General features: G+C 45.9%; 1 protein-coding gene and 1 pseudogene across 1 annotated transcript; both read left to right on the top strand.

Moving 5' to 3' along the window:
• Nucleotides 1-298: 298 nt before the first annotated feature.
• Nucleotides 299-7753, top strand: LOC125645171 (olfactory receptor 52H1-like). Its single transcript, XM_048870395.2, has 3 exons — nt 299-339; nt 4300-4314; nt 6688-7753. Exon 3 carries the CDS (start codon nt 6755-6757, stop codon nt 7751-7753), a length of 999 nt encoding a protein of 332 aa, XP_048726352.1. The 5' UTR covers nt 299-339; nt 4300-4314; nt 6688-6754.
• Nucleotides 7754-24259: 16506 nt separating this feature from the next.
• On the top strand, nt 24260-25259 carry LOC125645222 (olfactory receptor 52R1-like; annotated as a pseudogene).
• The last annotated feature ends 1922 nt before the right edge of the window (nt 25260-27181 follow it).

The following is a 27181-nucleotide window of genomic DNA, read 5'->3' as shown; positions in this document are numbered from 1 at the left end:
TCCACAGTATGCATCCGATGAAGTGAGCTGTAGCTCACTGAAGCTTATGGTCAAATAAATTGGTTAGTCTCTAAGGTGCCACAAGTCCTCCTTTTCTTTTTGCGAATACAGACTAACACGGCTGTTACTCTAAAACCTATCTCCCCTCAGTCACCTTTCTCCAGATCTCATTGGCGAGAGTGTCTCCAGTCTCCAGCCTGTTTCTGTTCACCTGCTGCTTCTCCCCTAGAGGCTGAGTGAACCCCCCTGGGATTGCGCACAGCTAGATCATAAATGGTGCAGACTCCTGTGTTGCTGCTGCAGATGCCGGGGTGAGAGAGGTGTGGGAAACGGCTGCCTGCAGGGGATTCCCAGGGAAGACACGCCTGGCTCGGAATGCACAGGTACCCATCTCTTGCTGAGGAGCTCACCTGTTCGACACACCCACTGCAATGTGGGCGAGATGGGCTAGAGAATAGGTCTGTGGTCCTTTCCACTCTGCACAGCCATTAAACATTCTGGGGCCCTTGCCACAGGGGATGTGTTTGCGCTAATTTCACTGGCCAAAATGTCCCTCTTTCCTCTACCCCTGGCTGATGGCCTCCAGCAGGTGAGAAGGGACCTGCAAGGGTCAGCTAGTCTAACCCAATGCAAAAATGTAGGATTTGTTGTGTTTAAACCATCCAGGACACATGCTATCCAGCCTCCTTTGGAAAACCTCCAGTGAAGGAGCTTCCACAACCTGCCTAGGCGACTGTTCCAATGTCCTGCTGTTCTTACAGTGAGGGAGTTTTTCCTGAGATTTAATCTCAATCTGCTCTGCTGTACTTTGAACTCATTGCCTTTTGTCCTGACCTCTGTCTCAAGAGAGAAACAAATTTTCCTCATCTTTTTATGGCAGCCTTTCAAATATTTGAAGATTGCTATCATGTCCATCCTTAATCTCCTTTTTTCCAAACTAAACATACCCAGTTCCTTCAGCCTTTGCTTGCACAGTTTGCATTCCATCCCTTGGATCATCTTTCTCGCTCACCTCTGGATCCTTTCCAGTTTCTTTACATCCTTTCTAGACTGGACCAAAATTGCACACAGCACTCCAACTGAGACCTAACCAGTGCTGAGTAGGGCGGTACTATCACCTACCATGACTTGCATGCTATGCCTCTGTTAATGCAACCCAAAATTGCATTTTACAGCAAAAGAACCCCCACCCCTGAGAGCTGTCGCTATATCAACCTAACCCCAATGTAGAGAGAATGAGGTCGAGAGAATTCTTCCATCGACTTAGCTACCATCTCTCGGGGAGGTGAATTACCTATGTCATCCATGTAAGTAGTGTCTACACTTCGGTGCTTTGCAGTGTTGCTGTAGTGTTTTAAGTGTAGACAAACCCTCACGCAGAGCTTCCAGAAAAGCATCCAGTCTGGATCTGCAGACATGGGGCATTGGAGAATCCACCACTTACTTCCCTTTGCAGTGCAAATCATTTGGCCCATATTTCCAATTGGAATTTATCTGGTTTCAGCTTCCAGCCATTAGGTCTTTCTCTGCCTTTCTAAACTAGATTACAGAGCCCATTAGCACCCACTGTTTTCTCCCCAGGGAAGTCTCTGCTTGATTGTCTTTTTGATGAGATAAATAGATGAAGCTCTTTCAACCTTTCTCTGTCAGACATCTTCTCCAGTCTCCAATCATTAATATATTTTCTTTCTGCACCCTCTCCAATTTTACAACATCCTTTTTGAAATGGGGACCCCAGAACTTGATGCAGTCAGTTTCATCAATGCCATGTACAGAGGTAAATCCTTCCCCTGCTCCAACTCACCACTCCCCTGATTATGCATCCAAAGATCGCATCAGTCATTTTGACCAGAGCATCACACCGGGAGCTCACGATGAGTTGGTTGTCCACAATCAACCCTAAATTCTTTTCAGGATCCCTGCGTTCCATAATACAGTGCCCTAGTCTGGGGGTCGGGCTGGTATTCCCTGTTTCGAGAGGATCACTTTGCATTTCACAGTATTAAAACATTTTATTTACATGGGCCCAGCTCAACAAATGCTCCAGATCAATCGGTATGCCTGCCCTGGCTGCCTCATTGTAACCACTCTGCCAATCTTTGGGTAGTCCGCAAATTTTACTTGCAACAATAATCTATTTGCTTCCAGATCATTGATGAAAATATTGAATAGCATCTAGCCTGGAACTGATCCCTGCAGAACCCCACTACAAACCCCCCCATTTGCGGACAATGGCCCATTGACAACTGCTTTCTCAGATCTCTCAGATAGCCAGCTTTTAGTCCATTTAACATTTCACAAAATCTACTGGTATTGTACAGTGTTCATTTTTTAAACTGAATGTTTTCCCCTACTAAATCCAATGCCTCAGAGAAGTCGAAGTCTGTTGCATCTCTTGGTACCCTTGATCAACCAAACGTGTACTTTCATGAAAGGATGAAATCGGATTTATTTGACAAGACCTGTTTCCATAAACCATGTTGTTGACTGGAATTAATTAGACGCCTAGACTTTTTTTTAAACTTATCCCATATCAGCTTTTCCATTGTTTCCTGACTGCCTACTTCTGGTTCCGATTGAGATGTGTGGTTGATCGGTCAGTTTATAACTCTGGTGTTTCTATCTCTGAGGTTCTACTGTAGATGCTGTTTAACATCCTCTTTGACTGCTAATGGACTGGAAAGTGTTTCATCACCGTGTGTGATCTGAGTACCTGATACTGCTCCTTTCCAAACGCAGAACAAAAACATTTCTTGAACACATCTCCCTTTTCTCCAACATTAACAAGTTTCCTTTCTCCCTCTCAGAATTGGCCTTTACCTTCTCTAGGATTTCTTTTGTTCTTAACAACCTCCTTTTTGTTATCCTTAGCTCTGCAAAGCATGGATTTCCCCCTGATCTCTGTAATGTCCCGTATCAATTTTCATAACTTCCAATTTGTATTGCTTGCTATCTATTTTCCCTTTTTACCATTAGTTATATATTGCTTCCCGCCCCGCCCCCGCCCCCCTTGCTGCCTTCACTTTGCTACTGAACTGGGTTTTTAACCAAAGTTCTCCACTTTCTTGACTGTGGAATCAACCCTTTTTAGCTCTCTCATAAATTCTTGTTAAAGAACTTCCATTTTTCATTCCCATTTTTCTGTCTAAATTTTTTCTCCCACTCAGTTTTGCTGATCATTTGCCTTATCTTTGGGGAATTGGCCCTTTTGAAGGGTATCTGTAGATAGCTATGACTGGCTGGGAGCTGTTCTCTGTTTGTCCATTCAATGTAATCAGTTCCATTCTTTTATTTTCTTCTCCTCTATCCTATGCCTCATTATTTGTCTCTTCTTTAAACTAACCAGTCCTAGACTTTTCAGTCTCTCCACATATGGCAGCCTCCCCCTTTCTCACAGCCTGCCTGGGAAATCCCCTTTCTATCTGCTACATCCTTTATAGAGACTGGGTGACCAAAACTGAGTGCATCTCCAGAGCAGGATATTCTCCCTCCCATTCCTTAGGCATCTGAACATTGTCTTTGTTGTGGCCACTGCTGCAAATGAGCAGGTGTTTCCGTGGAGCTGCTATCAATGACGCCCCAGTCTTTTCCCTGAGGTGGGTTCTAGTTGGGATGTTTCCCCCGGCACATGTCTTGGCAAAGGTGTTTTTTTCCCCACTTTCAGATTTTCAGTAACTAGGTGAATGAGAAGCTTCCTACAGCTTGGCTCTGTAGCCTGGGTTTCATTGCATTAAGGCTATGTGAAAATTGGCAGACTTTTTTCACTGGAAGTATGGTCAATGACTAAAAAGCCATTAAAGAAAATCGTTGTTGCATGTTCACACTGCCTCTCTCTTTCGGCATAGCACGTCCACAGGTGGGGCGGTCGCAACGACAGTGAGAGCAATGCACTGTGGGTAGCTATCCCACAGTTCAGCTCTCCATCTTGTGCACATAGGTGTTGTGGGAAGGCAGAGCAGATCACAGCATATCATGGCTCCAGGCTCAATGTCCCATGATGCATTTATTTCCGTCACAGCATTTTCCAATGTCCTGTGTGTCATTTTCCAATGTCCAGTGTTTTCTGTTCAGTCTGCCCCCTCTGTTTGCGGGAATGGATCCCGCACAGCTCTCCTAGCTGTCAGTAGCACATCGCGAATGGCAGTGGAGTCAATCTTGAAGCTGCGAAAGCAACAGGAGTCACAGTTGCCTGACACAATGTCTGACACAGATAAGAGCAGCGTTAGATTGCTTTTGGCATTCACAGAACAGCTGAGCATGGTGGAACGACATTTTTGGGCTCGGGAAACTAGCAGTGAGTGGTGGAATCGCATCGTTCTGCAGGTCTGGTATGACGTGCAGTGGCTGCAGAACTTCTGGATGTGGAAAGCCACCTTCCTGGAATTGTGTACTGAACTCTCCCTAGCCCTCCCGCGCAAGGACACCCAAATGAGAGCTGTGCTCTCGGTGGGAAAGCGCATGGCGATTGCATTGTGGAAGCTGGCAACTCCAGGCTGCTACTGATCGGTCTCAAAATGGTTTGGAGTTGGGAAGTCGACCTTTGGGGCTGCGTTAACGCAAGTGTGCAGGGCCATTAAGCACATCCTGCTGCATAAGACCGTAACTCTTGTGGACGTGCGTGACATTGCGGATGGCTTTGCAGAAATGTGTTTCCCCAACTGCAGAGGGGCGATAGATAGCACACATATTCCAATTTTGGCACTGGATGCCTTGTGATAGAATATATTAATTGGAAGGGGTACTTCTCCATGGTGTTATGGGTACTCGAGGATCACTGTGGGCATTTCATTGACATCAATGCAGGGTGGTCCTGAAAAGTGCATGACGCATGAATCTTTAGGAACACCGGCCTTTACAGAAAGCTGAAAGTGGGGACTTTCTTTCCAGACCAGAAGATCCCCACAGGGGATGTTGAAATGCCCATAATGCTCCTAGGAGACCTGACATACCCTTCAACACCAGGGCTCATGAAGTCGTACCTGGGAAACCTGGATAACAGTAAGGAGCATTTCAAGAATAGGCTGAGTAGGAGTAGAATGATGGTGGAATGTGCATTTGGCCGATTAAAAGTGTGCCGGTGATGCCTTTTTGACAGGGTAGACCTCAATGAGGAAAATATTCTCCTGGTTCTAGCCATGTGTTGCATCTTGTATAATACTTGTATAGGTAAGGGCATAAAGTTTTCTCAGGGGTCCACTGCTGAAACAGAACACATGGCTGCTGATTTTAAGCAGTCCAATATCAAGGCTAGCAGATAGCACAATGGGGGGCAATTCAAATCAGGGAGGCTTTACGGCAACACTTTGAAAATGAGAACAAGTAATGTTTATTGCTATGCATGGGATTGTAATGCATAATGAAGTCCAGTTTTGGTAGGGTAGGAAGCAGTTGTGATTGTTCTGGTCCAGGTTTCAATATAAGGAAATGACGAAACTGCTTGCTAGTTTGCTGCTGCCATCTGTTATCATAACTTCAACGGAAACAAACAAAGAGTACTTATTATTCAAATAACTTTGCTTTTATTGCCAAAAAACCCACAACACCATACACACACACACACTACTGAGCGTAAGTCCAGCTGTCATTTGAAAAGGAGTCTGCAGAGGTGGAATGAACAGTAAAGTGAGACGTCTCAGAAATCGGAAAGGAATGAGTGGGCAGAGTTTGGGGAAGACATGGGAAAGAGTTCTGAATGTGCTGAAGGGGAGGGCGGGCACCCATCTGCTCAGTCTGGAGAATCAGGAGGGACTGCAGCATGTTGGTTTGCTGCTCCAAAACTTTTATCAGTCTCTCCATTTCATCCCTAGGGTATGCTTCATTTTCTTTCCTTTCCTGCTTCTCGCTTTCCCTCCACTGCCTGCATTCCGTCTTGTCTGCATCAGAGTATTGCTGCACCTCCCGGAACATATCTTCCTTGCTCCATCTTTGGTGCTTTCTTATCCAGTGGAGACACTCGGCTGGAGTGGAGGGGGTGCCTCCTTTCAAGAACATATCCGGTGAAGCACAAGTAACAATAAACAGAAGCATTATTGTTAACTATATGTACAGCATTGAAATGCTACATTAAAGTACACTGCTGGTAACACACCAGTCTCTTTCCCCATAACTCTTGACAAGCAAACATGCCAGTGAACAGTGCAAGCATGGTGAGTGTTCCCATGGGTGGGGGACACCGGGCGTGGGAGAAAAGCAATGGGCCAATTACAGTGATAAAATCAAGCAGGGTGTCTACACTGGCACTATGGTGACAAAAAGTTTGAGTAAAAACCTTGCAACTCTCGTCCAGGTGGCTTTATTATGTCACTGAAACTGAGGAGTTCCATCACGGATAATGTCTTTGAGGTGTTAACACCTCCACTATTTCGTCACCAAACACTGCCTTTTGGCGAAAAAGCTTGGCAGTGTAGACAAGGCCTCGGGACCAATAAGGGAAAACCAGTATCCACTCGTGCTTCCTGCTGGTACCTATTAAGGTTTCCCACACCAGGATGTGTAGGAATTATTGACAAAAGGAGCACCATAAAATATGGAATTGGCATTATTCGGGTCAGTTGTTCATAATTAATTTATCTGAATAATGAAAATATCATTTTTCAGTGTGTGAAGAGAGACCAACCTGCTTTATTCATGAGAACAGCCTCCAGTAGTGCATGAAGTGTCTCATATTAACATTGTCTCTAAATCCAGGTATTTGTCTTGCGATCATCACCCTAGATCCTGGGCACATACTGGAAGTCAGGGGAATGTACAGTAGATGCAGGAAACACTGTTCTGCCTCAGTGTTGGACATCTTCATCCCTACACCATGTCAGATTGCAACTCAACCGACTTCACCAACCCCTCCACCTTCATCCTGCTGGGCATTCCTGGCCTGGAGGCAGCCCATGTCTGGATCTCCATCCCCTTCTGCATGATCTATGCCATAGCCATCTTGGGGAACTTCATCATCATGTTCATCGTCAAGATGGAGCCGAGCCTCCATGCACCCATGTACTATTTCCTCTGCATGCTAGCCATCACAGACCTGGTGCTGTCTACATCAGTGCTGCCCAAAATGCTGAGCATCTTCTGGTTCAATTCCAGGGAGATCAATTTCAGTGCATGCCTCACCCAGATGTACTTCCTTCTCAGCTTCTTTATGATAGAGTCTGGGATCCTGGTGGCCATGGCTTTTGATCGCTATGTGGCCATCTGCGATCCCCTGAGACATTCCACCACCCTGACAAACCCTGTGGTGGCCAAAATTTCCCTGGCCATGGTGCTGCGCGGCATCATGCTCATACTGCCCCATCCCTTCCTGGCGAGGAGATGGCCATATTGCAGAACCAACATCATTCCAAATACCTATTGTGAGCACATCGCTGTGGTGAAGCTGGCCTGCACCGACATCAGCGTCAGTAGTTACTACAGCCTCTCTGTGGCATTCTTGGTGATCGGTCTGGATGTGTTTTGTATCGCTGTGTCCTATATCCAGATCCTCAGGGCCATCTTCAGCCTCCCAACAAAGGACGCCCGACTAAAGACTTTTGGGACATGCGGCTCTCACCTCTGTGTCATCTTAGCCTTTTACATCCCACATCTCTTTGCCGCCCTCACGCAACGGTTTGGGCACAATGTGGCCCTGCATTTCCATGTTCTCATGTCCAACATGTACCTCCTGGTGCCCCCCATGCTAAACCCCATCATCTATGGGGCGAAGACTCAGGAGATCCGGGATAGGCTGCTCCAGCTCTTTCTTCAGAAAGGGACCTAAAATTTTCTGCTGGTGCTCTGGTTCTCAGACCGCGCTCCATGCAGAGCTGGCTGGTGACATGGTGCTGGGCCCTCTTCCCTGAATCACTGACTGGCCAGTCAAAGAGACATTAAATCCGTTCCTGACCTTACTGTGCTGTGTCAGCGTGACAAACTGGGGAGTCCATCTATGTGCAACTCATAGGGTTGCCACCTTTCTAATTGCTGGTAACTGGAACACTGAGGCCCCACCCCTCTGCCCTGCCTCTTCTCCCAGGTTCCACCCCTGCTCTGCCTCTTCCCTCAAGGCCCTGCCTGCAACTCTCTCCTCTCCTCCCCCTGTCACTCTCTGGATCATCCCTGTGACACTCTGCACTCTAAAGCACCCTATATTTACCATGGTGATGTAATTATGGTATGTTTTGTACAAAGCATGCCCTGTGAGGTATCATTCTAAAAATCTTAATCTGCAAGTTTGTTTAATTTCCTAAGTAACCTGCTTTGGTCTGTTTGCTATCACTTATAATTACGTAACATCTACCGTTCTGTAGTTAATAAACCTGATTTATGTTTTATTTGAACCAGTGTGGTTTTGAGTGAAGTGTTTGGGACTCTTAGCTCTGCTAACAAAGGTTGGTGAATATCTTCCCCCATTGAGGGAAGGGCAGACTAATGAGTTCACACTGTACAGATCTCTGTGTAGTGCAAGATGGTATAATTTTGGGTTTATGGTCCAGTAGGGGTGCAAGGCTGGGGAGCTGGGAAATTCTCTGGTGCCTCCATTATTGGTCCATGAGTGACTTAGGTAATGCACTCAAGTAACTTAGTTGGATGTGTGGCCACCACCTGCTGTCATTCTGGGTGATAACAGGGCCCAGAGGGGCTGGCTGTGTGTCATCAGAAGAGTAGGGGGAGAGGCCAACCCAGCTGAATGGTTTGGGGGCACAGTGGTTTCCACAGCTTCCGGGCTGTATCCCAAAACAACAACCAGGCACCCCTATATTCACCACTGTTATATAGTTGCCACAAATATGGCTTTTATATCATTGCCACAAATCTTGTACAAACTGTGTCATGTGAGGTGTCACTGGAAAAACTATGGTTTGCTGAATATGATGATCCTATTTGTATGCACGTCTCATATTTAAAATCTGAACATATGAATATTGATTATGTACCTGTATTTCAAATGGGTTTGCTCCTGTGGTAACTCCCACAAGGTAGTTTACATCCAGTCGAGCCAGCGCTTTGAGAACAATGGGCCATGGGAGAAGCTTCTCCCCACGGATGGACTTTTCTGTAGATGTTGTAGCCAGAATATGGGTAATGGCCTCTGCTATGACTCACTGAAGCATGCAAGAAAATGTGACCAGCTCATGTGACACCAGACTCCATCTTGTGCCTGTACTTTCCCACTAATTGTGCTGGGGGCTTTGTTTGGGACAATGAAGTTCCTTGCACCTGGCAGAAGCTATAAAAAGGGGAAGTGATATCATCACTTGGCTTTACTCCCCCCCCCCCCCGACCCCTGCCCCCGCAAATGCAACATGTCAAAGGATAAGATTTGGAGGGAAAAGATTTTCACTGGGGAGCTGGAAAGGAGAAATCCCGGCCAGTGTATGGAAGACTGATGAACTGTTTGTACCATCAGGATGAGATACTGCTTGATTCAAACCCTGTCTAGTTTAGGGAACTCAGATGGTGATTTTGCTGTATCTCTTAGGTCATCTACTTTGGTCTCTACACCTTGTTATAATCACTAAAACTCTATCCTTCTGTAGTGAATAAATCGCTTTTATGTTTTTTACCTAAAACAGTGTGTTGTTTGAAATGCAAAATGGAAATCTGCTCAAGGAGAGGGGCTGGTGCATTGTTCCCTCCACATTGAGGGAGGGGCAGACTTGTTAATAAACCAGGCTTCTGACCAGGGCAAGATGGTACAGCTCTGGGGTTCTAAGCTGGTGAGCTGGGGGGAATTGACTGGAGCCTCGCTATTGTTGGTTCATGAATGGCTGGCAAAAGCATTCATGTAACTCAGCCGGGTGTGTCCCTGCCTGTGAATGTTTGTGTGAATGCAGGACCTGGAGGGGTCTGCAGCTTGTCACATGATCACAGTGTGAGAGGGGACTCAGACTGGTGTGCCATAGGGCTCAGCGGTACCCCAATTCCAGGTTGCACCCCGGGGAAGTCCTTCACAGTGGTACAGCAAACAGGGTAAAATGCATATCTTGCTCTGAGTGAGATTTGCACTTCATACACTGGTGTAGAAATTTTAAGGAAGACTTTAAGTGTGGCGGCTGGAGATCAGTCAAAGAGATTACCAGTATGTTGTTTTCTGTTTGCTTATTTCAGGAAAGGGAAGTAGGGACAGAAAAGTAACAAGATGAGTGCAAAGAGCTAAACAATTGTGAAATCGGAGCTATTTAGATTGCAGGCAGTAGAAAAATAAAAAGAGCAGAGGAGAATATTGCAGCTAAAACTAGCAGAAGCTGCCAGAGATGAGGCTGAACTCAGAAGGGCTATGGAACTAAAACAAGAAGAAACTGAGGAGAAAGAGAGAGAGCGCGGAATCACCAGTTGGACTTCCTGGAAAAGCAGAACCACTCCACTGATTCCCACCTCTCCAAAAATCCTCAAATGGGAAGAGCTGTGTCCTGCATACAACGAGGCAGGAGATATTGCTGAATACTTCACTACCTTTGAGAGACTGTGTGTGATTCATAAGGTTCCTGACGACAAGATGACAAGAAGATTCCCACTTTAGTTGCTAATTTAACTGGTAAAGCTGTGGATATATTCAATAAAATGCCATCTGATGATGCTTTAGATTATTGTAAATTCAAAGAAATGGTTTTGAAACCATTTCAGATTACTCCTGAAATGTCTAGAGTGACATTTAGGAATCTTAAGTGGAGTGCTGGTACGTAACGTGAAATATGTTAACAAAATGGAAGATTTGATGGGAAAGTGGGTAAGGGGCCCAGGTGTTACAAGCTTCGAAGGAATGTTTGACCTAGTTGGGCAGGAGCACATCTGTCATAAATATAAAGGGAAGGGTAAACCCCTTTAAAATCCCTCCTGGCCAGAGGAAAACTCCTCTCACCTGTAAAGGGTTAAGAAGCTAAAGGTAACCTCGCTGGCACCTGACCAAAATGACCAATGAGGAGAAAAGATACTTTCAAAAGCTGGGAGGAGGGAGAGAAACAAAGGGTCTGTATGTCTGTCTATATGCTGGTTTTTGCCGGGGATAGACCAGGAATGGAGTCTTAGAACTTTTAGTAAGTAATCTAGCTAGGTATGTGTTAGATTATGATTTCTTTAAATGGCTGAGAAAAGAATTGTGCTGAATAGAATAACTATTTCTGTCTGTGTATCTTTTTTGTAACTTAAGGTTTTGCCTAGAGGGATTCTCTATGTTTTGAATCTAATTACCCTGTAAGGTATCTCCCATCCTGATTTTACAGAGAGGATTTCTTTTCTTCTATTTACTCCTATTTCTATTAAAAGTCTTCTTGTAAGAAAACTAAATGCTTTTTCATTGTTCTCAGATCCAAGAGTTTGGGTCTGTGGTCACCTATGGAAATTGGTGAGGCTTTTTATCCAACATTTCCCAGGAAAGGGGGGGTACAAGTGTTGGGAGGATTGTTCGTTGTTCTTAAGATCCAAGGGTCTGGGTCTGTAGTCACCTTGGCAAATTGGTGAGGCTTTTTACCAAACCTTGTCCAGGAAGTGGGGTGCAACGTTTTGGGAAGTATTTGGGGAGAAAGACGTTTCCAAACAGCTCTTCCCCAGTAACCAGTATTTGTTTGGTGGTGGTAGCAGCCAATCCAAGGAAAAAGGGTGGAATATTTTGTACCTTGGGGAAATTTTGACCTAAGCTGGTAAAGATAAGCTTAGGAGGTTTTCATGCAGGTCCCCACATCTGTACCCTAGCGATCAGAGTGGGGGAGGAACCTTGACAACATCTTAAAAACATGTAAAGATGATGTGAAACAGTGTCTATAGGATAAAAAGTTGAAAACCACAGACGGAGGGTTTACACTTAGTGGGAAGTATGGTCCCATTTTACCCCTTTCTTCTAATCCCCAACCCTAATCTCCTGTAAAAACAGAAGAGTCCAGAATTATCATTGTAATTCCACTGATCACCTAAAAAGTAAATGCTCTGTGCTCAGAGGAAGCAGGCAGCAGGTAGCTCATGCAAATGCTGCAATTATGAGCACAGAAGCCCCTCAGGCACCTGTCACTTATCCTACTAGGTTTGTAAAATTAGCCTCTTCACAACTAGGCATGAAGCATGCAGTTAGGATGAGTATACTGCAACAAGGTGAGAAAATCCTTGTGCCTTTGGCTAAAGTGCACATAGAAACCCAAGGTTTGGAAGCTGTATTATCAGTGAGGGTGGTAGACGATACCCCTATTGATATGCTAATTGGCAATGATTTCTTCCATGTAGCTCAGGCTGTTAAATTGTCTGCCTGCAGCAAGAAGGAGCATTCTGCTGGGACCTCAGAGGGAAAGGGGAAAGTCTCAGGAACTGGTGAAGGGAAGAGAGAGAGTCTCCTTGATTCCTCTACAGCAGTGGGAAACTGCATGCTTCCGGGGTAGGGGTGGTTCAGACCAGCTCCTGCCCTTCAGCTGAAGGCAGCTCTGACTCAGGGAGAAAAATGTCTGTGTTGCAGCTAAACAAGGGACAAGTCCAGTGCTAGGCAGCATAGGGAGATGTGTTCCAGAGGGGAGCCTAGAGAAGGGTGATAGAATCACAGAAATCACTGAGGAGGTGTGTGTGGGTTCCTTTAACACTGCAGCAGGAGGCAACACCACCACAGGAAGGGAGGGGCGTGTAGAGCCTGCCACAGAGACAACTGTCCAGGCTGTTAGCTGTGACTCCTTCATGGCTGACTGGGGGATAGATTCCACTCTAGAGAGCATAGGAGTAGGTGTCCTAGGTGAGGCCCAGAGGAGGAAACTGGGGGACGAATAGTGGGAGTACAGGAATGTCTCCTAACTGATTACATGGGGGAGGATGCCCAGGACAGAATGGACGATTCAGCATTTGTGCTCCCAGGCACCCAACCTGTGGCTCAGCCTTTGAGAAAGAACTGACCTCCGGAAGAGGAGCCGTCACACAACTGACCTCTCGGGGATAGAGAGAGGGGTGACGCAGGGTATTCCAATCCAGCTCCCGATGATTCAGGACTTTGTTCCTGACATGCTTGTGAAAAGTAACTCTGTCCCTCTCAGACAGGATGCAGGTCCAACTGAATCAATGGTTGTCTGTGGAAATGCTAATGACCCAACTGACAGAGGGGAGGAGGAAATTCCCTGGGTTGGGAAGACTCTGTATTTTAAAGAATCCTTATTGAGGTTACAGGGACAAACCATCCCGATGTGTAGAAAGAATAGTAAATATGGCAGGCGACCAGCTTGGCTTAACAGTGAAATCCTTGCTGATCTTGAACACAAAAAAGAAGCTTACAAGAAGTGGAAGATCTTAAGAGTAACAAGAAGTTAGGTATGTTAGCAACAAGAAGAAAGTCAAGGAAAGAGTGGGACCCTTACTGAATGAGGGAGGCAACCTAGTGACAGAGGATGTGGAAAAAGCTAATGTACTCAATGCTTTTTTTGCCTCTGTCTTCACGAACAAGGTCAGCTCCCAGACTACTGCACTGGACAGCACAGCATGGGAAGGAGGTGACCAGCCCTCTGTGAAGGAAGAAGTGGTTCAGGACTATTTAGAAAAGCTGGACAAGCACAAGTCCATGGGGCTGCATGTGCTGCATCCAAGAGTGCTAAAGGAGTTGGCGGATGTGAATGCAGAGCCATTGGCCATTATCTTTGAAAACTCATAATGATCGGGGGAAGTCCCGGAGGACAGGAAAAAGGCCAATGTAGTGCCCATCTTTAAAAAAGGGAAGAAGGAGGATCCTGGGAACTACAGGCCAGTCAGCCTCACCTCAGTCCCTGGAAAAATCATGGAGCAGGTCCTCAAGGAATCAATTCTGAAGCACTTAGAGGAGAGGAAAGTGATCAGGAACAGTCAGCATGGATTCACCAAGGGCAAGTCATGCTTGACTAACCTAATTGCCTTCTATGACGAGATCACTGGCTCTGTGGATGAGGGGAAAGCAGTGGACGTGTTGTTCCTTGACTTTAGCAAAGCTTTTGAGACAATCTCCCACAGTATTCTTGCCAGCAAGTTAAAGAAGTATGGGCTGGATGAATGGACTATTAGGTGGATAGAAAGTTGGCTAGATTGTCGGGCTCAACAGGAAGTGATCAATGGCTCCATGTCTAGTTGGCAGCCGGTATGAAGTGGAGTGCCCCAAGGGTCGGTCCTGGGGCCGGTTTTGTTCAATATCTTCATAAATGATCTGGAGGATGGTGTGGATTGCACCCTCAGCAAGTTTGCAGATGACACTAAACTGGGAGGAGAGATAGATACGCTGGAGGGTAGGGATAGGATATAGAGGGACCTAGACAAATTGGAGGATTGGGCCAAAAGAAATCTGATGAGGTTCAACAAGGACAAGTGCAGAATCCTGCACTTAGGATGGAAGAATCGCATGCACCGCTACAGACTAGGGACTGAATGGCTCGGCAACAGTTCTGCAGAAAAGGACCTAGGGGTTACAGTGGATGAGAAGCTGGATATGAGTCAACAGTGTGCCCTTGTTGCCAAGAAGGCCAATAGCATTTTGGGATGTATACGTAGGGGCATTGCCAGCAGATCGAGAGACGTGATCGTTCCCCTCTATTCGACATTGGTGAGGCCTCATCTGGAGTACAGTGTCCAGTTTTGGGCCCCACACTACAAGAAGGATGTGGAAAAATTGGAAAACGTCCAGCGGAGGGCAACAAAAATGATTAGGGGACTGGAACATATGACTTATGAGGAGAGACTGAGGGAACTGGGATTGTTTAGTCTGCGGAAGAGAAGAATGAGGGGGGATTTGATAGCTGCTTTCAATTACCTGAAAGGGGGTTCCAGAGAGGATGGTTCTAGACTATTCTCAGTGGTAGAAGAGGACAGGACAAGGAATAATGGTCTCAAGTTACAGTGGGGGAGGTTTAGGTTGGATATTAGGAAAAACTTTTTCACTAGGAGGGTGGTGAAACACTGGAATGCGTTACCTAGGGAGGTGGTGGAATCTCCTTCCTTAGATATTTTTAAGGTCAGGCTTGACAAAGCCCTGGCTGGGATGATTTAGTTGGGGATTGGTCCTGCTTTGAGCAGGGGGTTGGACTAGATGACCTCCTGAGGTCCCTTCCAACCCTGATATTCTACGATTCTATGACACAGGAAGCAGGTGTGAAAAGACACAGCTTTTAGCCCAGACAGCACAGACCACAGCCCTCTTGGAAAGGGGAGGGGAAGGTCTCAGTGCTGGCAGTGGGGATCACAAGGAGAGTCCAAGAGGGAGGTGGATTGTTTCCATGGCCATAACTCTAGGGTTGGGAAGCAGCTCTGCAGGGGGCTAGCCAACATGTAAAGCCCACTTACTTCCTTATCTCATCAGACCCTGGCGTACCAAGACCCCAAAGATTGCCTTAGACTGAGATCGCTACTAAAGGGGTGTGATGTTATTGACATGAACTGTGACCATATAGATCATTGTTGCAAGCAAGGTCCTATAGCGGCACCAAATCTTGTACAAAGAAGGTCAAGTAAGGTGTCTATGAAAGGTTGTAATTTGCTGGTTATGATTATGCTGTATGTATGTGTGTATCATGTTTATATTTGAAGTTATGGATATTAGCTATGTACTTGTATCTCAATATGTTTGATTCTAAGTAGCATCAGTGAAGCATTTGGTTAGCTTCTTGAGAAAGGACTATTCTAAGTGCCCAGTGAAGAAACACTTAACTGAGAAGGGACCTTCGGAGACTCCCATCCACATCTGAGGAGCTTTCCTGGGAACGATCAAGATAGCATGTGAGCAATGGCTGCTGTCTGCAAACTGAGTCATGCATGGACATGTGACTTACCCATGTGACTCCCAACTCTATCTTGCTGCTGTGATTTTCCACAGTAAGAACAAAGAGGTGTCCTTCCACATGGCAGAGGATATAAAAGACCCTGGAATCCCCTCCATTTTGTCTTCAATCGTGACAGGGTTCCCTCCCCACTCTGAACTCTAGGGTACAGATGTGGGGACCCACATGAAAGACCCCCTAAGCTTATTTCTACAAGGTTAGGTTAAAAACTTCCCCAAGGCACAAATACTTCCTTGTCCTTGGATGGGTACTGCTACCACTACCAAGTGAGTTAGACAAAGATTCAAGAAAAGGACCACTTGGAGTTTCTGTTTCCCTAAAATATCCCCCCACACCCCTTCACCCCCTCTCCTGGGGAGGCTTGAGAATAATCTACCAACAAAATAGGTAAACCAGGTGAGCACAGACCAGACCCTTGGGTTTTTAGGACACTTAAAACCCCAATCAGATTCTTAAAAACAGAACTTTATTATAAAGAAAAGAAGTAAAAGAAGCACCTCTGTAAAATCAGGATGGAAGGTAACTTTACAGGGTAATCAGATTCAAAACACAGAGGATTCCCCTTTAGGTAAAACTTTAAAGTTACAAAAAATAGGGATAAATCTCCCTCTAAGCACAGGGAAAATTCACAAGCTAAAACAAAAGATAACCTAATGCGCCTTGCCTTGTTTACTTACACTTTTTGTAGTATCAGAGACTCATTTCAGGATTGTTTGGAGGAGATGGATTTCCCTGACCTGGTGCCTCTCTGCCTCCCAAGAAAACACAAAGAAAACACAAAACAAAAACCTTCCCCCAAGATTTGAAAGTATCTTCTCCCCTTATTGGTCCTTTTGGTCAGGTGCCAGCCAGGTTATCTGAGCTTCTTGACCCTTTACAGGTAAAGGAGGGATTTTATGCTATCTTTAGCTGTATGTTTATGATCCTGCTTCTGACTTCTGGAGGAACTGTGCTTGAAACTGAAGCTCTGAACAAAGGACTGAACAACCCATCCAGGAAGGGATGTTTGTACTCCAGAGACTTGATTGCTTTAAATCAGCAGTAATCCCATCAAGCCTGACACAAGCTTGAATGAAGAACTTTACAATTGTTGTATGTATTTGATTCCATTTAACCAATTTTAACACCCCTCTATATTTCTTTCATTTTATAAATAAACCTGTAGATTTTAGATTCTAAAGGATTGACAACAGCATGATTTGTGGGTAAGATCTAACTTGTATATTGACCTGGGTCTGGGGCTTGGTCCTTTGGGATCTGAAGAACCTTTTTCCTTTATCTGAGGAATTGGTTTTCATAACCATTCAGCCCCATAAGGAGTGGCACTGGTGGTGATACAAGGGAACTGGAGTATCTGAGGGCATTGCTTGTATGACTTCTGGTTAGCCAGTGGGGTAAAACCAAAGTCCTCTCTGTTTGGCTGGTTTGGCGTGCCTTAAAGGTAAAGGACCCCAGCCTTGGGCTATGACTGCCCTGCTCTAAGCAATTTGTCCAGAATTGATACTCTCATTAGTGTCCTGCCAAAGGCCACCTCTTTTCAAGGGGATATTGAGGGGAAAGGAAAACCAGTAACTAAACAACTGTTAAGGTTCAGGAAGGAGTTGAAAGACACAATGGGTATTGAACAAATCAAACTGTCGAAGCAGAAGGCATGGTATAATAAAAATATTTGAAAACACCTATCTGTGATAAAAGATTTGGTGGTGGTGTTAAATCTCATGATGCAATATTTGTTGCTAATAGTAAATTTTATAATAAAGAATTTGGTACTGATGGTAAATTGTATGAAAAGGTGCAACATGCATGATTTTGGAGAAAAGCTTTCGGACATGCTACAAATAGTAAACAAGAAGCCCTATGGGGATACTGCTTCTCAGCTAACACCTGTAAACAGAAAAGGAGTACTTGTGGCACCTTAGAGACTAACCAATTTATTTGAGCATGAGCTTTCGTGAGCTACAGCTCACTGAAGTGAGCTGTAGCTCACGAAAGCTCATGCTCAAATAAATTGGTTAGTCTCTAAGGTGCCACAAGTACTCCTTTTCTTTTTGCGAATACAGACTAACACGGCTGTTCCTCTGACACCTGTAAACAGGCTCAAACCTCCTTACAGCAGGGAAACCATAAAAAATGTGGTTGTCTTTGTGGAAGGGGAAACTGAGGCACACCACTGCATGACATTGATGAATATCTCTATTGAGTTATCACCAGCTGGAAAAGCACAATGGTTGACAATGCTGCACAGATACAAAGAGAGGTTTTCTAATGACCCAGAGAAGGCACACAGAACTTTGCAAAAACACATGTGGAGAACACTACAATGTTTGCAACACTTGGGAGTTGTATGTTCCAACACTTAAGAAGGCCTTGTGCACACTCCCTCCAAATAAGTCAGTGACTAAAACTCCTGCAGTAAACTATTGGGGGAGGTGTGACATTCTGTGCCCCAAAGCATCTCCCTGGCACTCCCATATTTACCACGGTGATATGACTGTGATATATTTTATATAAAGTATGTCATGTAAGGTATCAATGAAAAAGTTACGCTTTGCTGAATATGATTACCTTCTTTGTATGCATGTATCATTTTTGTATCTAAAGCTCTGAAAGCGTGCGAGGGCATGTGACCAGCTGATGTGACACTGGATTCCATTTGTGCCTGTACTTTTCCACTAACTGTACTGGGGGCTTTTGCTTGGAAAAATGAGGTTCCCTCCACAAGACAGAAGCCATAAAAGGTGGAAGTAACAAATCACTTGGCCTCACTCCCCGCATAACTCAACACCTGGAAAAACCTTAGGAAGAAGGACCAAACTGGGGATTTGGTCCCAAGCTGAAGGCATTTCTAGCCTGTGTATGGAAGACAGGTGGACGGTTTGTACCATCAGGGTGACACACTGCGTAATTCAAATCCTGTCTAGTTTATAGAACTCCAATTGTCATTTTGCTTTATTTCTTAGGTAATCTCCTTTGATCTGTACACTTATTACTTGTCATCACTTATAATCTATCCTTCTGTAGTTAATAAAGAGGTTTTATATATTTTTACCGAATACAGTGTATTGTTTGAAATGTAAAAGGGAAATATGCTCAGGAACAGGGGCTGGTGCATTGTCCTCTCCACACTGAGGGAGGGGCAGACTGAGTAATAAACTTACACTCGCCGGGCTTCTGACCAAGGTAAGACAGTACATCTCTGGGGTCCTAGGCTGGGGAGCTGGGGGTAGACAGGAATTGGCTGGAGCCTCTCTATTGGTGGTTCATGAGTGCCTAGTGAAAGCATTCATGTAACTGCAGCTGGGTGCGTCTCTGGCAGTGGAAGTGCAAAACCTGGAGCAGATTGCAGCTTGTCACAGCCTCACAGTGTGAGAGGGAGCCAGGTTGGTATGCCAGAGGGCTCAGTGGTACCCCAATTCCAGGTTGCATCCTGGGCAAGTCTCTCAAAGCCATGGAACGAACAAGCAATGCTATACCATGAATCCATTTCCTTCTTGTCATGCGCTCAGTTACTAATGGAGAGACCGTGGTGACAGTAGCGAAGTCAGGACTTCTGGGTTCTGTCTGTCATTCTCTGTGTGACCTTCACCAAGTCACGTCTCAGTTTACCTATTAGTATAATGGGGATATGTTCCTAGTGACCTTCCTTTGCTAGGTGTTTTGAAGATCCTTCAATGACACTTTCTGCACAATATGATGATGGTTAATGATGAGAATTACTGATCTCTGACCCCTTAGCGATAGCTCCATGTGCCTGCAGAAAGTGTTTGTATCTCCCCTCAGTCACCTTTCTCCAGATCTCATTGGCGAGAGTGTCTCTAGTCTCCAGCCTGTTTCCGTTCACATGCTGCTTCTCCCCTGGAGGCTGATCAAACCCCCCTGGGATTGCGCACAGCTAGATTATAAATGTTGCAGACCCCTGTGTTGCTGCTGCAGATGCTGGGGTGAGAGAGGTGTGGGAAATGGCTGCCTGGGGGGATTCCCTGGGAAGACACGTCAGGCTCAGAATGCACAGGTACCCATCTCTTGCTGAGGAGCTCACCTGCTCGACAAACCCAGTGCAACGTCGGCGAGATGGGCTAGAGAATAGGTCTGTGGTCCTTTCCACACTGCGCAGCCATTAACCATGCTGGGGCTCTTGCCACAGGGGAGGTGTTAGTGCCAATTTCACTGGCCAAAATGTCCCTCTTTCCTCTACCCCTGGCTGATGGCCTCCAGTAAGTGAGAAGGGACCTGCAAGGATCAGCTAGTCTAACCCAAAACCAAAATGTAGGATTTGTTGTGTCGAAACCATCCAGGACAGAGGCTATCCGGCCTCCTTTGGAAAACCTCCAGTGAAGGAGCTTCCACCACCTGCCTAGGTGACTGTTCCATTGTCCTGCTGTTCTTACAGTGAGGGAGTTTGTTGGAGACCCCAGGGCATGGCCACTAATTAAGTTGAGGGGATGGAAGGCCATAAGGGTCGAGGAAGTCTCCCTGCTGAAGGCCTAAGGGCTTCTTCTTAACCCCCCTTAATAGAATGCAGGCCTGGCTGGTTTGAGTAAGCTCTTTTTGCTCTTAAAACAATGTTGCAGCAGCAGATAATGCCTTATAGTGTAAGGTTTGCTGACGCCAAGTTAAAGATAATAGGAGAGACAGTTACAAGGCCAGACAGAATGTGCTGGTTGTTTAAGTTGCTAGGAATGCTTGTTAGAGGTTGCAGGAAATAAACATTGTTGTAACCCATATAAGGAAGGCAGAGTATTTGTGTAAAGTTTTGATTGGCTGATGTGTAGTGCAGTAGCATTAAGGAATATAAAAGTGTGTGTAATGACCTGCTAAGGGGAGCAGGATTTGAGATTCTATTCTCCCTGTACCTTGTTTGCAGCTGCAAATAAACTTTTCTGCTTCTCCACCCCGTTGTGATTATTGAGTGAAACACACCGGGTAACGAACCCCTGCTGTTGTTTTGCCTCTCGGCACTGGGTGCCAGCAACAAGTTTTTCCTGACATTTAATCTCAATCTGCTCTGCTGTACTTTGAACCCATTGCCTTTTGTTCTGCCCTCTGTCTCAGGAGAGAAACAAACTTTCCTCATCTTCTTATGGCAGCCTTTCAAATATTTGAAGATCGCTATCATGTCCATCCTTAATCTCCTTTTTTCCAAACTAAACATACCCAGTTTGTTTCCTCTTTGGGGAATTGGCCCTTTTGAAGGGTATCTGTAGATAGCTATGACTGGCTGGGAGCTGTTCTCTGTTTGTCCATTCAATGTAATCAGTTCCATTCTTTTATTTTCTTCTCCTCTATCCTATGCCTCATTATTTGTCTCTTCTTTAAACTAACCAGTCCTAGACTTTTCAGTCTCTCCACATATGGCAGCCTCCCCCTTTCTCACAGCCTGCCTGGGAAATCCCCTTTCTATCTGCTACATCCTTTATAGAGACTGGGTGACCAAAACTGAGTGCATCTCCAGAGCAGGATATTCTCCCTCCCATTCCTTAGGCATCTGAACATTGTCTTTGTTGTGGCCACTACCGCAAATGAGCAGGTGTTTCCGTGGAGCTGCTATCAATGACGCCCCAGTCTTTTCCCTGAGGTGGGTTCTATTTGGGATGTTTCCCCCGGCGCATGTCTTGGCAAAGGTGTTTTTTTCCCCACTTTCAGATTTTCAGTAACTAGGTGAATGAGAAGCTTCCTACAGCTTGGCTCTGTAGCCTGGGTTTCATTGCATTAAGGCTATGTGAAAATTGGCAGACTTTTTTCACTGGAAGTTTGGTCAATGACGAAAAAGCCATTAAAGAAAATCGTTGTTGCATGTTCACACTGCCTCTCTCTTTCGGCATAGCACGTCCACAGGTGGGGCGGTCGCAACGACAGTGAGAGCAATGCACTGTGGGTAGCTATCCCACAGTTCAGCTCTCCATCTTGTGCACATAGGTGTTGTGGGAAGGCAGAGCAGATCACAGCATATCATGGCTCCAGGCTCAATGTCCCATGATGCATTTATTTCCGTCACAGCATTTTCCAACGTCCTATGTGTCATTTTCCAACGTCCAGTGTTTTCTGCTCAGTCTGCCCCCTCTGTTTGCGGGAATGGATCCCGCACAGCTCTCCTAGCTGTCAGTAGCACATCGTGAATGGCAGTGGAGTCAATCTCGAAGCTGCGAAAGCAACAGGAGTCACAGTTGCCTGACACAATGTCTGACACAGATAAGAGCAGCGTTAGATTGCTTTTGGCATTCACAGAACAGCTGAGCATGGTGGAACGACATTTTTGGGCTCGGGAAACTAGCAGTGAGTGGTGGAATCGCATCGTTCTGCAGGTCTGGTATGACGCTCAGCGGCTGCAGAACTTCTGGATGTGGAAAGCCACCTTCCTGGAATTGTGTACTGAACTCACCCTAGTCCTCCCGCGCAAGGACACCCAAATGAGAGCTGTGCTCTCGGTGGGAAAGCGCATGGCGATTGCATTGTGGAAGCTGGCAACTCCAGGCTGCTACTGATCGGTCTCAAAATGGTTTGGAGTTGGGAAGTCGACCTTTGGGGCTGCGTTAACGCAAGTGTGCAGGGCCATTAAGCACATCCTGCTGCATAAGACCGTAACTCTTGTGGACGTGCGTGACATTGCGGATGGCTTTGCAGAAATGCGTTTCCCCAACTGCAGAGGGGCGATAGATAGCACACATATTCCAATTTTGGCACTGGATGCCTTGTGATAGAATATATTAATTGGAAGGGGTACTTCTCCATGGTGTTATGGGTACTCGAGGATCACTGTGGGCATTTCATTGACATCAATGCAGGGTGGTCCTGAAAAGTGCATGACGCATGAATCTTTAGGAACACCGGCCTTTACAGAAAGCTGAAAGTGGGGACTTTCTTTCCAGACCAGAAGATCCCCACAGGGGATGTTGAAATGCCCATAGTGCTCCCAGGAGACCTGACATACCCTTCAACACCAGGGCTCATGAAGCCGTACCTGGGAAACCTGGAATCCTAGGTCAGGGCGTAAAGTTTTCTCAGGGGTCCACTGCTGAAACAGAACACATGGCTGCTGATTTTAAGCAGTCCGATATCAAGGCTAGCAGATAGCACAATGGGGGGCAATTCAAATCAGGGAGGCTTTACGGCAACACTTTGAAAATGAGAACAAGTAATGTTTATTGCTATGCATGGGATTGTAATGCATAATGAAGTCCAGTTTTGGTAGGGTAGGAAGCAGTTGTGATTGTTCTGGTCCAGGTTTCAATATAAGGAAATGACGAAACTGCTTGCTAGTTTGCTGCTGCCATCTGTTATCATAACTTCAACAGAAACAAATAAAGAGGGCTTATTATTCAAATAACTTTGCTTTTATTGCCAAAAAACCCACAACACCATACGCACACATACACTACTGAACGTAAGTCCAGCTTTCATTTGAAAAGGTGTCTGCAGAGGTGGAATGAACAGTAAAGTGAGACGTCTCAGAACTCAGAAAGGAATGAGTGGGCAGAGTTTGGGGAAGACATGGGAAAGAGTTCTGAATGTGCTGAAGGGGAGGGCGGGCACCCATCTGCTCAGTCTCGAGCATCAGGAGGGACTGCAGCATGTTGGTTTGCTGCTCCAAAACTTTCATCAGTCTCTCCATTTCATCCCTAGAGTATGCTTCATTTTCTTTCCTTTCCTGCTTCTCGCTTTCCCTCCACTGCCTGCGTTCCATCTTGTCTGCATCAGAGTATTGCTGCACCTCCCGGAACATATCTTCCTTGCTCCATCTTTGGTGCTTTCTTATCCGGTGGAGACACTCGGCTGGAGTGGAGGGGGTGCCTCCTTTCAAGAACATATCAGGTGAAGCACAAGTAACAATAAACAGAAGCATTATTGTTAACTATATGTACAGCATTGAAATGCTACATTAAAGTACACTGCTGGTAACACACCAGTCTCTTTCCCCATAACTCTTGACAAGCACACATGCCAGTGAACAATGCAAGCATGGTGAGTGAGCAATGGGCCAATTACAGTGATAAAATCAAGCAGGGTGTCTACACTGGCACTTTGGCGACAAAAAGTTTGAGTAAAAACCTTGCAGCTCTCGTCCAGGTGGCTTTATTACGTCACTGAAACTGAGGAGTTCCATCATGAAAAGTGTTTGAGGTGTTAACACCTCTACTATTTCATCACCAAATGCTGCCTTTTGGCAAAAAAAGCTTGGCAGTGTAGACACGGCCGAGGGACCAATAAGGGAAAACAAGTATCCACTCATGCTTCCTGCTGGTGCCTATTAAGGTTTCCCACACCAGGATGTGTAGGAATTATTGACAAAGGGAGCACTATAAAATATGGAATTGGCATTATTAGGGTCTTTTGTTCATAATTCATTTATCTGAATAATGAAAATATCTTTTTTCAGTGTGTGTGGAACGACCAACCTGCTTCATCAATGAGAACAGCCTCCAGTAGTGCATGAAGTGTCTCATATTAACACTGTCTCTCCATCCAGGTATTTGTCCTGCGACTATCGTCCTACAGCCTGGGTTCATACAGGAAGTCAGGGGATCGTACGGTACATGCAGGAAACATCATTCTGCCTCAGCGTTGGAAACCTTCTCTCCTACTCCATGTCAGATTCCAACTCAACTGACTTCAACAACCCCTCCACCTTCATCCTGCTGGGCATTCCCGGCCTGGAGGCAGCCCATGTCTGGATCTCCATCCCCTTCTATGCCATGTACGCCATAGCCATCTTGGGGAACTTCACCATCCTGTTCATCGCGAAGAGGGAGCCAAGCCTCCATGGGCCCATGTACTATTTCCTCTGCATGCTGGCCATCACCGACCTGGTCCTGTCTACATCCATCCTACCCAAAATGCTGAGCATTTTCTGGTTCATTTCCAGGGAGATCAATTTCAGTGCCTGCCTCACCCAGATGTACTTCATTCTCAGATTCTCTGTGATACAGTCTGGGATCCTCGTGGCCATGGCTTTTGATCGCTCTGTGACCATCTGCGATCCCCTGAGACATTCCACCACCCTGACAAACCCTGTGGTGGTCCAAAATTGGCCTGGTTGTGGTGCTGCGTGGTGTCATGCTCATACTGCCCTATCCCTTCCTGGTGAGGAGGTTGCCATATTGCAGAGCCAACACCATTCCAAACACCTATTGTGAGCACATTGCTGTGGTGAAGTTGGCCTGTGCCGACATCTGCCTCAGAAGTTACTACAGCCTCTCTGTGGCATTCTTGGCGATCGGTCTAGATGTGCTTTTTATCACCATGTCCTATACCCAGATCCTCAGGGCCATCTTCAGCCTCCCAACAAAGGATGCCCACCTCAAGACTTTTGGGACATGTGGCTCCCACCTCTGTGTCATCTTAGCCTTTTACATCCCACATCTCTTTGCCGCCCTCACGGAACGGTTTGGGCACAATGTGGCCCTGAATTTGCACGTTCTCATGGCCAACATGTACCTCCTGGTGCCCCCCATGCTAAACCCCATCATCTATGGGGTGAAGACTCAGGAGATCCAGAGTAGGCTGCTCCAGCTCTTTACTCAGAAAGGGACCTAAAGTTTTCTCCTGGTCTCTGGCTCTCAGACAAAACTGCATGCAGAGCTCGCTGGTAACATGGTGGTGGGCCCCTTCCCTGAATCACTGACTGGCCAGTCAAAGAGACATTAAATCCTTTCCTGACCTTACTGTGCTGTGTCAACGTGACAAACAGGGGAATCCATCTTTGTGCAACTCATAGGGTTGCCACCCTTCTAATTGCTGGTAATTGGAAGCCTGAGGCCTCACCCCTCTGCCCTGCCTCTTCCCCCAGGTTCCACCCCTGCTCTGCCTCTTCCCCTCAAGACCCCACCCCTCACTCACTGCTCTCCTCCCCACCCCCTGTCACTCTCTGGATCATCCCTGTGACGCTCTACACTACTGTGCTTCGTTTGGGACAATGAATTTCCCTGCACCTGGCAGAAGCTCTAAAAAGGGGAAGTGACATCATCACTTGACCTCACTCCCCTCACAATTCAACACCTCAAAACACAGCTAGAGGGAAAAGATTTTGAATGAGGAGCTGTTCTCAAGCTGGAAAGGAGAAATCTTAGCCCATGTATGGAAGACTCAGGGTGAGAAAGTACTTGAGTCAAACCCTTTTAAGTTTATAGAACTTAGATTGCAATTTTGCTTCATTTCTTAGGTAATCTACTTTGATCTGTTAACTTATTAGTTATAATCACTTAAAATCTATCTTTCTGTAGTTAAGAAATCGGTTTTATGTTTTTTTACCTAAAACAGTGTGTTGTTTGAAATGCAAAAGGGAAATCTGCTCAAGAAGAGAGGCTGGTGCATTGTCCTCTCCACATTGAGGGAGATGCAGACTGGGTAATAAATTTACACTGGTCAGGCTTCTGACCAGGGCAAGACGGTACAGCTCTGGGGTCCTAAACTGGGGAGCTGGGGGGAATTGGCTGGAGCCTCTCTATTGTTGGTTCATGAGTGGCTGGCGAAAGTCATGTAACTCAGCTCGGTGTGTCACTTCCTGTGAATGTTTGTGTGACTGCAGGACCTGGAGGGGTCTGCAATTTGTTACATAATCACAGTGTGAGAGGGGACTCAGATTATAGTGTGCCAGAGGGCTCAGGGGTACCCGAGTTTGAGGTTGCGCTCTGGGGAAGTCCAGCACAATGAGCAGGGTGAAATGCACCACTTCTTGTTCTGAGATTTGTACTTCATACACTGGTATAGAAATTTTAAGTGAGATTTGAAGTGTGGTGGCTGGAGATTAGTCAAAGAGGTGACCAGTTTGTTATTTTCTGTTTGCTTATTTTGGGAAAAGGAAGTAGGGACAGAGAAGCAGCAAGATGAGTGCAAACAGCAAAAGGATTGTGAAATCGGAGATATTCAGTTTGCAGGCAGTAGAAAAAGAAAAAACACAAGAGAATTTCGCAGCTAATGCAGGCAGAGTCTGCCAGATAGGGGGCTAAACACAGAAGGGGTATGGAACTAAAACACAAGAAAGTGAGAAGAAAGAGAGAGAGCGGAATCACCAATTAGACTTGCTGGAAAAGCAGAACCAGAACTCTTCCACTCCACTCATTCCCACCTCTCCAACAATCCTCAGATGAGAACAGCTGTGTCCTGCATACAATGAGGCAGGGGATATTGCTGAATCCTTCACTACCTTTGAGAGGCTGTGTGTGATTCATAAGATTCCTGATGACCAGAAGATGCCACTTTAGTTACTAATTTAACTGGTAAAGCTCTGGATATATTCAATAAAATGACAATTGATGGTGCTTTAGGTTATTGTAAATTCAAAGAAATGGTTTTGAAAGAAAAAGAAAAGGAGTACTAGTGGCACCTTAGAGACTAATCAATTTATCTGAGCATAATCTTTTGTGTAGGGAATGATGTTGGTTCTGCAATATGGCCACCTCCTCGCTAGGAAGGGATGGGGCAGTATGAGCATGACGCCACGCAGCACCACGGCCAGT

This window comes from Caretta caretta, chromosome 1 (assembly GCF_965140235.1).
Source record: "Caretta caretta isolate rCarCar2 chromosome 1, rCarCar1.hap1, whole genome shotgun sequence".
NCBI classification, from domain to species: Eukaryota; Metazoa; Chordata; order Testudines; family Cheloniidae; genus Caretta; species Caretta caretta.
The sequence above is the reverse complement of the archived record's forward strand: the minus strand, read 5'-3'. Positions and strand labels throughout refer to the sequence as shown.